Source organism: Protobothrops mucrosquamatus, unplaced genomic scaffold (genome assembly GCF_001527695.2).
Source record: "Protobothrops mucrosquamatus isolate PMUCROS unplaced genomic scaffold, P.Mucros_1.0 scaffold222, whole genome shotgun sequence".
Lineage (NCBI taxonomy): Eukaryota > Metazoa > Chordata > Lepidosauria > Squamata > Viperidae > Protobothrops > Protobothrops mucrosquamatus.
The window spans coordinates 319062-332468 of NW_015386574.1; the positions used below are offsets into that span (position 1 = coordinate 319062).

The window sequence follows — 13407 nt, forward strand, 5'->3', positions numbered from 1 at the left end:
CCTATTTATGTAGAATTATACTTTGTGGAGTTAGGGGTATTAATATAAGGTTACTTTTAGATGAATAATATCCTGGGATTTGGTTTGGGAAGTCCGGGTGGGGGGTGGGGAGGGGTTTTCATTAATTGTGATGTACTTGTGATTGCTTTCTTTTTTATGTTGAAAATAATAAAATTTTTATGGAAAAAAAAAAAAAAAAAAAAAACAAGTTTGACACCTATGCCCTATACATTTCGGAGAAATGGCTGTCCAATCTCTTCTTAAAAATCTCCAGTGATGGAGCATCCACAACTTCTGAAGGCAAACCACTGGTTAATTGGTGGTTAACCAATTCGACCAGTCCGCTCTCTTCGACCAGTCCGCTCCCACAGAGAGGGCCTCCTTAGGGTACCGTTGGCCAGCCAATGCCGGCTGGTGACCCCCAGGGGGAGAGCCTTCTCTGTGGCAGCTCCTGCCCTCTGGAATGACCTGCCCCCCGACCTACGTACAATTGCGGACCTGCGCCTCTTCCGCCGAGCCCTGAAAACTCATCTGTTCCATGTGGCCAGCCTGGTGTAGTTTTGATTGGGTTTTGTTAAGGGTTTTATATTTTAGAGCAGGCTTTTATGTAATATTTACTGTGATTTTTATTATTGCCTGTTCAGCACCCTGAGTCCCGTAAGGGAGATAGGGCGGTATATAAATTTAAATAATAAATAATAAATAAATAAATTGTTCTCCTTAGTTCTAGCTTGATTGTATCCCTGATTAGTTTCCATTCATTGCTTCTTGTCCTGCCTTCAGGTGCTTTGGAGAATAAGTTGGCCCTGCGTTCCTTGTGGCAACCCCTCAAATATTGGAACACTGAAAATCAAGTATTGACTTTTCATGGCCAGTGTTGGGGTCATTTATGTTTGAACTTACAACTTTCCATAAACCTATGACTTTCAGTGATTTGCAAGAAAAAAATTAAAACATCTATGTGTATTTCCAGTGAGTGGTGGTAGGGAAAAGCAGGAGGGGTTGGAGCCATTGGGATTGATGGTTTATGTGATTTTTATAACTGTTAATGTGTTATTATGTCTATTTGTTGGCTGTTTTTGTATTTTGTGGATATTGTGTTGTTACTTTTACTGATGTATATAAACTGATGAAAGTTTCTTTTGACTGTAACAGATACAAATCAAATAAATATTTTTTTCATTATGTCAGAAGGAAAATCAGTAGTGGATAAATTCATTTGGAAATATTATTAAATGTTCCAATAAAATATAGTCTCATAAAAGTTTGTGGCTGAAGTAGTCAACCTTATCCAAGACAGTATTGGCTTCAATGAGAGACAAGCACATGTTGGACTGCTGTTCTGAAGCTGTTCTGATTCAACTGTGACAAATATTTATATACATACAACTTCCCGTCAATAAATTCAGGCTCAAGATGTAAATTAATAATTGTTAGGAAAAAAATGAACTCACTAAGCACACAGCCAATAGCAGATTTATCCCGTAGCACATTTATTTTCTTTGTTGTGTTCAGATTCCCCTTCAATTGCCCACTTCCAGTTTTCATACTTTGAAGTTATGTGATAATGGAAACTTATCTTGATGTAGGCTATTATATTGAAGAGATTCTTGATTTTAGTCATCTGTTGATCATCCAAATCATGGGTAATGTTTTCTGTGTAGCAGATGTAAAAATTATGGTCTTTTCTCCTGTTTTTATGAGGTATCTAGCACATTTTTACTTATTTCCCCTTGCTAAAGTATTCTTCATTCTCTGTTTAAAAGACATTTTGTATTATGCATCCTTTTCTGTTTTTGCTGGTGGTGGGTGTCTGTTTAGCCATGTGTTTCACATATAGTTCCTGCCAAATGACTAGAATTGAAGGCTGATCAAGTGGTACCACATTTGTTATGGAAATGATTATTAGTAAAACTTAGTGAATGATTGTGTATAGCCATCTGTGCATATGTCTTTATGCCCAGATTCTTATACTGACAAACCATTCATGCCCAGGACCTACAATTACATCCTGGTATAAAGCAGTAATAATATATTATGAAAGTATTTCTAGCTTCATATTTTATTAGAGAAGGTTCATGTGGATGGTATTGTAATACAGTAAGCATTCCCCAATATCATAGTGCCAAAGGGATTGGGATACAATTTTGATCAATCCTAGCCACATAAATTATGGCCAGGAAGGAGGGAGCTTGCAGACAATTGGAACTTAACACATTAGGTGTAGCTTTATTTGGGTATTATTTAAAAGACTTATATAGCTATCCATTTTATATACCATAACCCTGGTCAACTCATAAACAATAACAAAAACGTAAAAATTATATATAACTATAAAAATTATAAAAGCTAAACAAAAGCTCCTGATGCTCCAAGATTAACACACTCTCACTCACTCTCATTCTCACGCCTACATTCAGCTGCAGGAGATTCCGGCCTCACTCTACCCCAAGGATACAAGAGGCCTCTACAAGGCCTTCCAGAAGGCTAGGAAGTTGAGTGAGAACCTGTCAGATTTCAGGTGGAAGGGTGTTCCACAGGATAGGGTTTGCCACAGGAAAGGCACCCTTCCTAGATCCACCCAAAATGACTACATTCTAGGGACGATGTCTGGAACACGCCTACTCTGTCAGAACTGATGAAATGGGCAGATACTATCTAGGGGAGGTGTTACCACAAATGATGGATGGATGGATGGATGGATGGATGGATGGATNTAGATAGATAGATAGATAGATAGATAGATAGATAGATAGATAGATAGATAGATAGATAGATAGATAGATAGATAGATAGATAGATAGATAGATAGATAGATAGATAGATAGATAGATAGATAGATAGATAGATAGATAGATAGATAGATGATAGACAGTCAGACAGACAGACAGATGGACGGAGAGATACAGATACAGATATACTATAGATAGATTCACTTTCCTAGGCTTCTGGATTCCGTTCCACAAGCCAAAAGGAATCTTGACTGTTGCATTATTCCTTTTCTTCTCTCCTTTTTCTCAGGAGAAAGGTGAACATTTTTCTTTGTAAACCCATTCTAGAACCTCTTTCTAGCAATTCACTTGAATGGAGTTATGGTCAAAGAAAGAAGCTACAGAAAAACAATCAATGCAGGGTTTCCTGCCATAGCAAAAAAGCAAGGGATTTAAAGATGTAGCACTCAAACACACATAAATGTAAATGGAGCATATGATGAGGGGACCACTTGGCTTTGGCCATACTGTGTTTTTATCCTTATCAAAATGTTGAGTTCAGGTAGCCATTGGGGCTTGTTTCGTTTTTGTTTCTATATGTTCACAGACTTCATAGAAATATCAAAATAATTATTGCTTCTAATGTTCTCTGAGGCCATAAATGCTACCATACAAAAAAATATTCCTTCTTCCCTCCTGCTTACTATAAGCCCATATTAGCTAAAGCCCTTTTCTTACTTGCTGTTGTAAAAGCTTTTCCTCAGGCCTGCAATTAAATTGTTCAGATTTTCATTTAGAAATCACAACTGAGAAAGAAATGTAGATTTCAGCTGTTGAATCATTACCACTCTGACTTTAATTAAATAAAATCCATTTCTGTAGGGTGGGGAACAACATTGTATTGTACTGATGTAATGTGCGTTTCGCTGTCTCTGTCTGATCTTATTGTGAATACAATGGACCACATCAAACTATGCATTTCTCCCAAAACTCGCCTATTTCATGTAGACAAGCAATAAATACCTGTCTCGTTTGACAATTATAGCGATATATTAATTTTGGCTTTTCTCAGATTTGTATTTTTGTAAATCTACCAGATTAGGGTCATCAACATTTAGTGCCAATTTTTGTTGACATTAAACTTGGGAATTATTTAGCTTATGTGTCCCCAAAGAGAAATATTTACATTTGTGATTTTGCTTGTTATATTCAGCTTTTCATTGGTGTAAAACAAATAATTCATTTTAACATTATTTTTCAAGGATATTAAGCGGGAGATGATGAGTTCTGTTCCTACCTTAGACATGAAAATCAGCTGGATGACTTTGGGTCAGTCAGTCTCTCTCTCAGCCCAACTCTCCTCACAGGGTTGTTGTTATTGTGGGTAAAATAGTAGGAGGAAGATGAGTTGGATATGTCCATGCCTTGAGGTATTTGTAAAAATAATAAAAGCAGAATACAAATAAATAAACAAATAAGTCCTCGACTTACAACAATTCATTTAGTGACCGTTAGAAGTTACAACAGCACTGAAAAAAGTGACTTATGGCCATTTTTCACACTTACGACCTTTGCAGCATCCCCATGGTCACGTGGTCAAAATTCAGATGCTTGGCAACTAACTCATATTTATGACAGTTGCAGTGTCCCGGGGCCACGTGATCTCCTTTTGCGACCTTCTGATAAAGTCAATGGGGAAGCCAAAATCACTTTATCATGGTTCTGACAGATGAAACTCTTCAAAGAACTTCGAAGCATTGTTTACCTTAAATAATCTTTATTCGAGAAGCATAGCATCGGCACTTACATAGCCAAAGCCAAAATCTAAATTCCCCTCCCCTGAGCACATAGTATCAAAGGACAATTCCCTCCTCTAATTTACCATCATAAATCACATTCTTCAATTAGTTTGAAATGCAGACTTTCCCTCCAGTTCTCCAACCTGCCAATTCTTATCATCTCTTATTTCAAAAACCTTGGTTCTCACACTAGTTACAGTATTGTTATGTCTAACTAAACTCCCATGCACATTCTTCCTCCCCCCCAGTATCATCTAATTCTAACTCTAATTCTAAGAGTAAAACATAAGAAGGAAAATGGTTGCATCTCCATATGTTGTCAAAGCAAAAACACCCAACACTTGACAACCATGTTACTAACTTAACTGCATTGATTCACTTAACAAATGCAGCTAGAAAAGTCGTAAAATGGGACAAAACCCACTTAACAAATTTCTCACCTAACAACATACATTTTGGGCTCAATTGTGGTTGTAAGTCAAGGACTACCTGTACTACACTTTTCACGTTTCCCTAGGATGTGCTGTTGACTGTCAACCTATTGAAAAAAAAAGTGTGAATTTTGAATAAGATGACCACTTTTTTCTGTCTCTATTTTATCATTGCTCCATTGGCACATTTATCTCCCTGCAGCCCTCTAGGTCTACCCAGGCAATTGACATGGTACAATAGGGGCAGATTTTATTTATTTTTTCCTGTTAGAGATTCAACTACATAACTGAGGAAGTTATATCTGGGTTACAGATGGGTAGGTATGAACTGATGTGCATTGGAACAAATGAAAGGCAAAATATCATAAAGTCTAGCAGCATTTTTTTTTCAATGGCAGCAATTCAAACATCTGAATTTGAATAATACATGAGAAATGGGTATATGAGAAACCAGTGGCTTTTTGTGGGGTAGTATTTCTTTTTAAACAGCAATTCCTTTCAACCTAGGCCAGGGGTAGGCAACCTTGGCTCTTTTATGACTCGTAGACTTCAACTCCCAGAATTCCTGAGCCAGCATGCTCAGGAATTCTGGGAGTTGAAGTCCACGAGTCATAAAAGAGCCAAGGTTGCCTACCCCTGACCTAGGCTCAGTTGCTAGGAAAATGAAGTTGATGAATTTCAAAAATATGCATTCCTGTATATTTTTCTCTTTTAGCATTGTTTTAAAGGTCACTGTATCTGGTTAACTCCAGATATCTTGAAGCAAGATGGAAACTGGGGAGCATGGAGTAAATTTGGTTCCTGTTCCCGAACTTGCGGAACAGGAGTGAAATTCCGGACACGCCAGTGTGACAATCCACAGTAAGTTGAACCTAATCAAATTATGCTCTTTGATAATGAATTTTGTTCTAGATGTCTTCAATGACTTTAAAATAACATTGTTAAACTATCACGAAATATTTTTAAAATTGCTTAGTTATGTTTAGGCCACTGCCTTGCTCTTGAATTTGTTTCACTGTGAACCTTTTGGAAAAATAAAATCCAACAGATTATGCAATGTCGTTGCAGACTGTGTTATTGTCGTTCCTTTTAAAAGAATAAATTTGTTGAGTTTAAGATGTGTAATTTAATAAATTTAAATCTGTTGTGCATCCTGCTTGGGAATTCTAATGAATGAAAGTAATAGTAATGCAATACATTTTATAAATGAATATTGGCTATGATTAAATATAACCCTGCTATACTTTGCCGAGTCACTGCCTTTTTTTTCCTAATAGGCATTCTGCTTCCAAATTTATAAACTGCAGAATAGTTTAAGATGCAAGTTATCTATACACTTTGTGTTAAAACAAAAAGTGACTTACTGGATTTTGTCTGTGTGTGAGATTTCTCTTTCTAATATAAGAAGCATATATGTAAAGGTTTGATGTGGTGTTTGCCTGAAGTAATTGAAAACTATATATCTTTATTTCCACTAAAATGTCTTGTTAACTTCAAGATCAGTGTTCCTGCAGATTCACACGTATTTCATGTTTCGCAAGGCAATTCCACTGATTTTACTGGAAGAAATAATTTTTTGCTCTATAGATTTCTTTCTACCAAATTTGATCATAAATCTATAATCAATTGTTTGAAATGAATCATGAAATAATTTTATAGGTATCACGTTTTTGTATTTACTATTGAAGCAAGGGATGATATAAGAGAAGTTTATTTTTGCCAGAAAGCCAACTTCTTGAGCATTCAGGGATTTAAAGGAATAGCACTTCTGGTGCTATTTTAAAAAATATATATTATTATTATGGATTCTTCATGTAAAGTAACAAAATCTAAAAACAGAACAAAAGGCAACATGAGAAAATACAGGCATAAGTTAAAAGGTAATAAGATAAATATTTGATGCATAACCTCCTTAATAAAGTACAGTAAGATTTAGGAAATTAAATTATCCAAGCAATAAAATGAAAAATTTGAACTGGGTATTAACCTGTCGAGGAGATACCATAATCACTTCTAGTATTTAATCTCTCTTAACTGCTGAAAACTGACATGAATTGCCATTGACTGCAATGGATACATAACAATAACAATAGCACTTCGACTTAGTATATGCTGCCCCATAGAGCTTTACAGCACTTTCTAAGTGGTTTGCAGAGTCAGCGTATTGCTCCCAACAATATGGGTCCTCATTTTACCAACCTTGGAAGGATGGAAGGCTGACCTCAAGCCCCATCAGGATCAAACTCTGGCTATGGGCAGAGTTAGCCTGCACTCTACATACTTAAGAAATAATCTTTACTTCTTCCTGCTTGCTTGATTCCCCACATTCCCATTGAAAAGTTCCTTCTGACTACTGCCCAAATTTCTGGTGTGGGTTTTAACGTTACTAGGGGCTACAGAAGGGAAAGGACAATTTCTCCCAGCTTTGCTTATAGGATCTCTTTTTTTAAGCATGAAACTTACATTGTATCTCACCCACAACTATTTCAGCATTTATATAGTATATGTTCAGAGTTTCATATTTATTCATATATCTCATTAGATCATGGTTAATTTTTTCATATTGCATATATTGAGATTAACTGCACATAACTGTGCCTTCCTACCTCATATACTGTATGTCAAGTGTTCTAAATGGAGCTTATAGGTTTTGGAAATAATTGGAAATAATCCTGGGACCAAACAATAAATAAGGGATAAAGAATTGTGGAATTCCAGACACTTTTGACTGCAGTTCTTTAAATCCTTGAAGTTTTTTGTGTGGAGTCCATGGGAATTTGAATCTAATATCTGGAGAGGCACCACTTTTCCAGCTCCAATAAAATGCAATGGTCTATTACACTGTCGATCTAAAATCATTTATTAGTATTACTTCTTCTTTTCCCTAGCCCTGCTAATGGAGGCCGCACATGTTTTGGGCCAAGCTATGAGTTCCAGCTATGCAATAGCCAGGATTGCCCTGATGTTAATGAAGACTTCAGAGAGGAGCAGTGCAGGCAGTGGGATCCTGTTTTTGAATATCAGAATATGAAGCATCACTGGCTCCCATATGAACATACTGATGGTTTGCACAATTTATCTTTTTCATTTCATTATTAGCAGAGCAGACCAGTATAACTCTGCCCAGTTTTGAAAACTGGAATACCCTGTATGCAGAAATACTGTAATTCATTATCATTAACCCTCATATCAGGGGTGGGCAACTAGGCCCCCTTTAGAATCTATGGACTTCAACTCCCAGAATTCCTGAGCCAGCTATGCAATGAGCATGCAATTCATATTAGGAATGATTTAGGCTGCTGCATCACTCAGTTTAGCCATAGTACTTTAATTGAATTAATGTATATGCTATGCATGATTGACTGTAATAGCAAATAAAACCTTTTTTTGTAGAATTGTATTTTAAGGGTTGATCCATTAAGATGGTAGAACTACTTTCTCTCACTTTATGCCACGAGGCATATTGGAATTTCAATTCCCAGATCTGTAGCCAGGATGGCTTTTTGATTCTGCTAACCTGGAACTCTTAACTACCCCTGATGAGGATGAAGTGGGGAAGCTGACACAAACTATAAATTTCCCTATTAAATATTTGGTTTGAAATATAGTCCCAATTTCTAGAATATGGCTCTATTTTTTTCCAATTGCTTGGAATTTTTGACCTCACCACAATATTGAATCAACATTTAGAAAATTATCCATTGAGAAGATAAATTTTGCAAATATTTTCCCTTATAGCTAAAGAAAGGTGCCACCTGTACTGCGAGTCCAAGGAGACTAATGATGTGGTGTATATGAAAAGATTGGTACATGATGGAACACGTTGCTCCTATAAGGATTTGCACAGTATCTGTATGCGAGGAGAATGCCTGGTAGGTTATATGTGTTTCAGGAATTTCTTTTTCCATTTTTCTATCTGTAAGAGTAATATTAAAATTATAATGAGCCATGGTGGCGCAGTGGTTAGAATGCAGTATTGCAGGCTAATTCTGCTGACTGCTGACTGCCAGCACTTTGGCAGTTCGATTCTCATTGGCTCAAGGCTGACTCAGCCTTCCACCCTTCGGAGGTCAGTAAAATGAGGACTCAGATTGTTGCGGGCAATATACTGACTCTGTAAAGAACTTAGAGAGGGCTGTAAAACACTGTGAAGCAGTATATAAGTGCTATTGCTTTAATGGGCTAGTTTTTCCCCTTCCCCGACTAATTTATATAAAGATTCTATAAACTATAGAAATGAAATTGAAAAATGATTTTAAAAGAAATCAGATGTGTAGTACTTTACTGTTTTATTGGAAGTGGCAGAATATTTTTCAAATCATCATATTTATTATGAGTGAACTTAATCCTCAGGAGTGGATTGTTATGTGTGAAAACAACTATTTAAAAGGAAGATATTAGTTGAAGTGCAACAATTTTTAAAGGGGAAAAAGTAGAATGCTTAGAAGGTTTAGAGATTTAAGATGGCAGGAAATGAAATGGTGTGGTTAGAGACACAGTGTTGTGTTGTGAATGCATTACTTAGTTTAAGATGGCTCTTAAGCATGTTTCTAAATTTATTCAAGGAAATCATGATTGCCATCTATAAGCACATGCACTAGATCAGGCATGTCAAACTCGTGATGTCACATGACATGGCGTGATGTATCGCGACTTTTTCCCCATTGCCGGCAATGGAGTGGGCGTGGTTTCGGCATGACGCATCCGGCCCATGGGCCAGCAGTTTGACATGCCTGCACTAGATGAAAACATAGATCCAGTAGTCAACTAGACTATTCTTAAACTCTTCTTTTAAAACTCTTCTTTTAATTTCTAGTGCATGTTGGAATGTTCCATAAGGACAATGTTTAGAAAGAATACATGTTATTTAGTGAATTGTTCATGTCCTTCTAATGGTACTTTGAGCCATCACAACATACATGATTTTCTTGAAGCACTCTGGCAATTCCCAAAGTTTTACCTATACCCTAATATGTGACCCTAATATAGATAAAGATTCAGTGTTTGCCATGTGATACAGTCATTCTAGATACATGTAGGTACAATTTTCAGCAATTCTTAATCAGAACCATATCTACCATTCAGTTTTCAAGTTATCTGCTTGAAATGAAACTTGTGTTTCATGATATGTAACTTGAGGGAAAACTTGCTGAAGTGTGATGTCTTTAAACTGAGAGAGAGAAAGAGGAACATATGGTTCTCTTTGGTGTTATTTTCTCAGGGATTGTAGATATGAAATTCTAGGTCTACAATTTTCACTATCTAAAATAGATATGAAAAAAAATAAAATATCTACTTAAACTCAAGTTCTGAAGAGTGTTCTTCTGTTCTTGAAATAAGGCCCTGTGAGACTACCAATACATTATTTCAGGAACATACTTATATTTTAGTTCCGAATATCCTGCTTAAATATCCTGATTTAGTTATCATTCAAAAAAAGGAAGAGTCTTACAAATGAAACAAATGGATTTTTTTTCTTTGTTTCAGAAAGTCGGCTGTGACAGAGTAATAGGTTCATCAAAGCAAGAAGATAAATGTGGTGTGTGTGGTGGAGACAACACCCATTGCAAAGTGGTGAAAGGAACATTCTCCAGGGCACCAAAGAAACAAGGTTGTTCTTATTTAAATATAATATCCTTGCCCCAGAAAAGTATGCATTTAATTTTAAAAGGATTTCAAAAATTCCTTTAACAGCCTATTTCCTTTGCTGCATCAAATGCTACTCTTGACTAGGTTCTGATGGAAACATGTTTTTTAAATAAAGTCAATATACAAAGAATACCCTAATGTATGTGTCTGAGACATGTTGTCATATAATGATGTCTTGGTGGACTCAAATCGTAAGATAGAATCCTATGTAAGTCTACTCAGAAACAGTATTTTGAATCTGACTCCAAAGAAGTGAGTTTCAGACAATAGCCTTAATTTAATGCAGATATTATCATATTTCAACACCTTTGAGGAGATTCTATCAACTATCATCTTAAAGTGAAGCAAGGAATTGAGTATGTCTAGTTTGATGAAGAGAAGGACGAGGGGGGACCTGATAGCAGTGTTCCAATATCTCAGGGACTGCCACAAAGAAGAGAGAGTCAAGCTATTTTCCAAAGTGCCTGAGGGCAGGACAAGAAGCAATGGATGGAAACTAATCAAGGAGAGAAGCAACCTAGAACTAAGGAGAAACTTCCTGACAGTTAGAACAATTAACCAGTGGAACAACCTGCCTCCAGAAGCGGTGATTGCTCCAACACTGGAAGTTTTTAAGAAGAGACTGGAGAGCCATTTGTCCAAAATGGTATAAGGTTTCCTGCCTGAGCAGGGGGTTGGACTAGATGACCTCCAAGGTCCCTTCCAACATTATTATTGTTGTTGTTGTTGTTGTTATTTTAAAAATCTTGCCTATGGCTTCTGTCCTTCCATTCTGGCCACTGTTGTGACTCTTTATATGAGGTATTAAAGGGAAGCAAATTAGCACTGCATTCAGACCACATTGGCTCTTACTGAAATACTTATCTGTCTTGATACCTCATCCTTAAAACCAGAGTGTTGGATATATGCAGGCTTTCAGCTTTCTTGGTTGATCATTCTAAACTAAAGTTATGTTACGAAATGTTTCCACTTTGCATTATGTCTATTTTTCAGGGAGGGTGAAAAATCTTGTCAAAAAACTGTCCTTCAAGATGGAAAACAGCCCAAAAGACACAACTAAACAAATAAATTGAGATCCATGCATAAAAGGATCCTCATTTTAAAAGGAAAAATATCAGCTTTCCTTCATTACCCAATTCTGCATGCTCAGGAAAAAAGATGATAGTGAGCCTTTAAAATAGATGAAATGACTAAAATTGTGCAGTGATCTTGATTCAAAAAGGAAAAGATAATTGGGAGCAAGCAGGGATATGCACACCACAGCTTTTGGCTCCTTGTTGTCTTTAAAGAGTTGCCAACAGATGTGATGTGGACATCAGCGTGCACTCTGAATCACCTCTCTTTTTTGAGTCTGGTTCAAATGCTCCATCCGGTATTTAAAATTATTACTTTATTTCCTGCTTTTAGTTTTTAGGGAATGCAAGATGATTTCTATGGAGCTACCCTATTTTATTTTTACAGAAGCCCTTATTACTAGGTTGGAGTGAATTGTATATTATGTATTTACATTCTCTTGTTCAGTTTCTCTACATCATCAGTATGCCATGTTTTTACAAAGAGAAGAGGAAAACCAGATATCAGAGGAAATAAAGTCAGAGTCTCTATTTAATTAATTGAAATATCCCAATAGTTAATATGGAGCATCACTTCCATGTTCTTTGTATAGCTCCTTTATACTCTGTGCTGTTAGGCTGTACAGTTAAAATGACATGGCAACATTGGAGGGGGTTTAAAGGAGGAGTTCCAGGATGATCAGAGAGCTAAACCTCTTCGTTGAAGGAGCTGCAAATGTTTAGCTGCCAAAGAAAAGACCAAGGGTGGTGTATCAACAGCCTACAAATATAGGCTGTTGATACACTGAGTTGTGGTGGCACAGTGCTTAGAATGCAGTATTGTAGGCTAACTCTACCCACTGTCAGGAATTCAGTCCTGACCGGTTCAAGATTGACTCAGCCTTCCATCGGGCCGAGGTTGGCAAAATGAGGACCCAGATTGTTGGGGGCAATATACTGACTCTGTAAACTGCTTAGAGAGCTGTAAAACACTATGAAGTGGAATATAAGTCTGCTATTGCTACAAATATTTAAAAAAAATAGTCATCTGGAAATGTGTTAAAACAGGCTGTGGGATAAAGACCAATGGGCTGAAATTAAGAGATTCAGACTGTATATTAGGAATTTCCTGATGGTAAAAGTCATAAAGCAGTGGGTGAGTAGTGGGCTCCCCCATACTGGAAGTTTTCAGGTGGACTCTGGATGAAGTTCTCAGGGATGATATAGTGGATTTCAGCACTGAATAACAAAAAGGACTAGGTTATTTGTAAAGTCCCTTTTAAATATATTGTATTGATTTTATTCTTGATATTTTATTTTTTAAGAGTATCTTGTGATTTTAAAGTGTTGTAAATTCAGGTGAATAAACCTGGTTTTGAAAGGAAGTATCCACATTCTTTAGAAAAGAAATAAAAGGTGGCTTAGAATGCACAAGTTAAAATGGGCAATTTCTTCATGGCTAGAGGTTGCATGGAATATTTGTGGGGGGAGACTGAGAGAATCTTCTCAGCGGACAACAGAATGGTGCAAAGAACAATAACAACTATATGAAACCAGTCTTAGAGCTCAGATTGTCATTTTTATGCATTTTCTGATCGTAAACAATGCCACCAATCTTTGGCAATTGTGATTTAAGTCAGTTCTGGAGCTACAAAAATCTTTAAAATGGAGTTAGATGGCATCTGTTATATAAAATAAAGTAATAGTTATAGCAAACATTAATGATTTTTTTCTTTTGCTTATAAAGGTTATTGTTAATAGTTTT

General features: G+C 36.4%; 1 protein-coding gene across 1 annotated transcript in view; it reads left to right on the forward strand.

The window, feature by feature from the left end:
* Window positions 1–13407, forward strand: part of ADAMTS2 (ADAM metallopeptidase with thrombospondin type 1 motif 2) — a 256898-nt gene that overhangs the window by 224997 nt on the left and 18494 nt on the right. The window contains exons 11-14 of the mRNA XM_029283769.1: window positions 5657–5802; window positions 7830–8005; window positions 8680–8813; window positions 10429–10552. Of these exons, the coding sequence (XP_029139602.1) occupies window positions 5657–5802; window positions 7830–8005; window positions 8680–8813; window positions 10429–10552 (580 nt within the window). The remainder of the gene's footprint in view (window positions 1–5656; window positions 5803–7829; window positions 8006–8679; window positions 8814–10428; window positions 10553–13407) is intronic.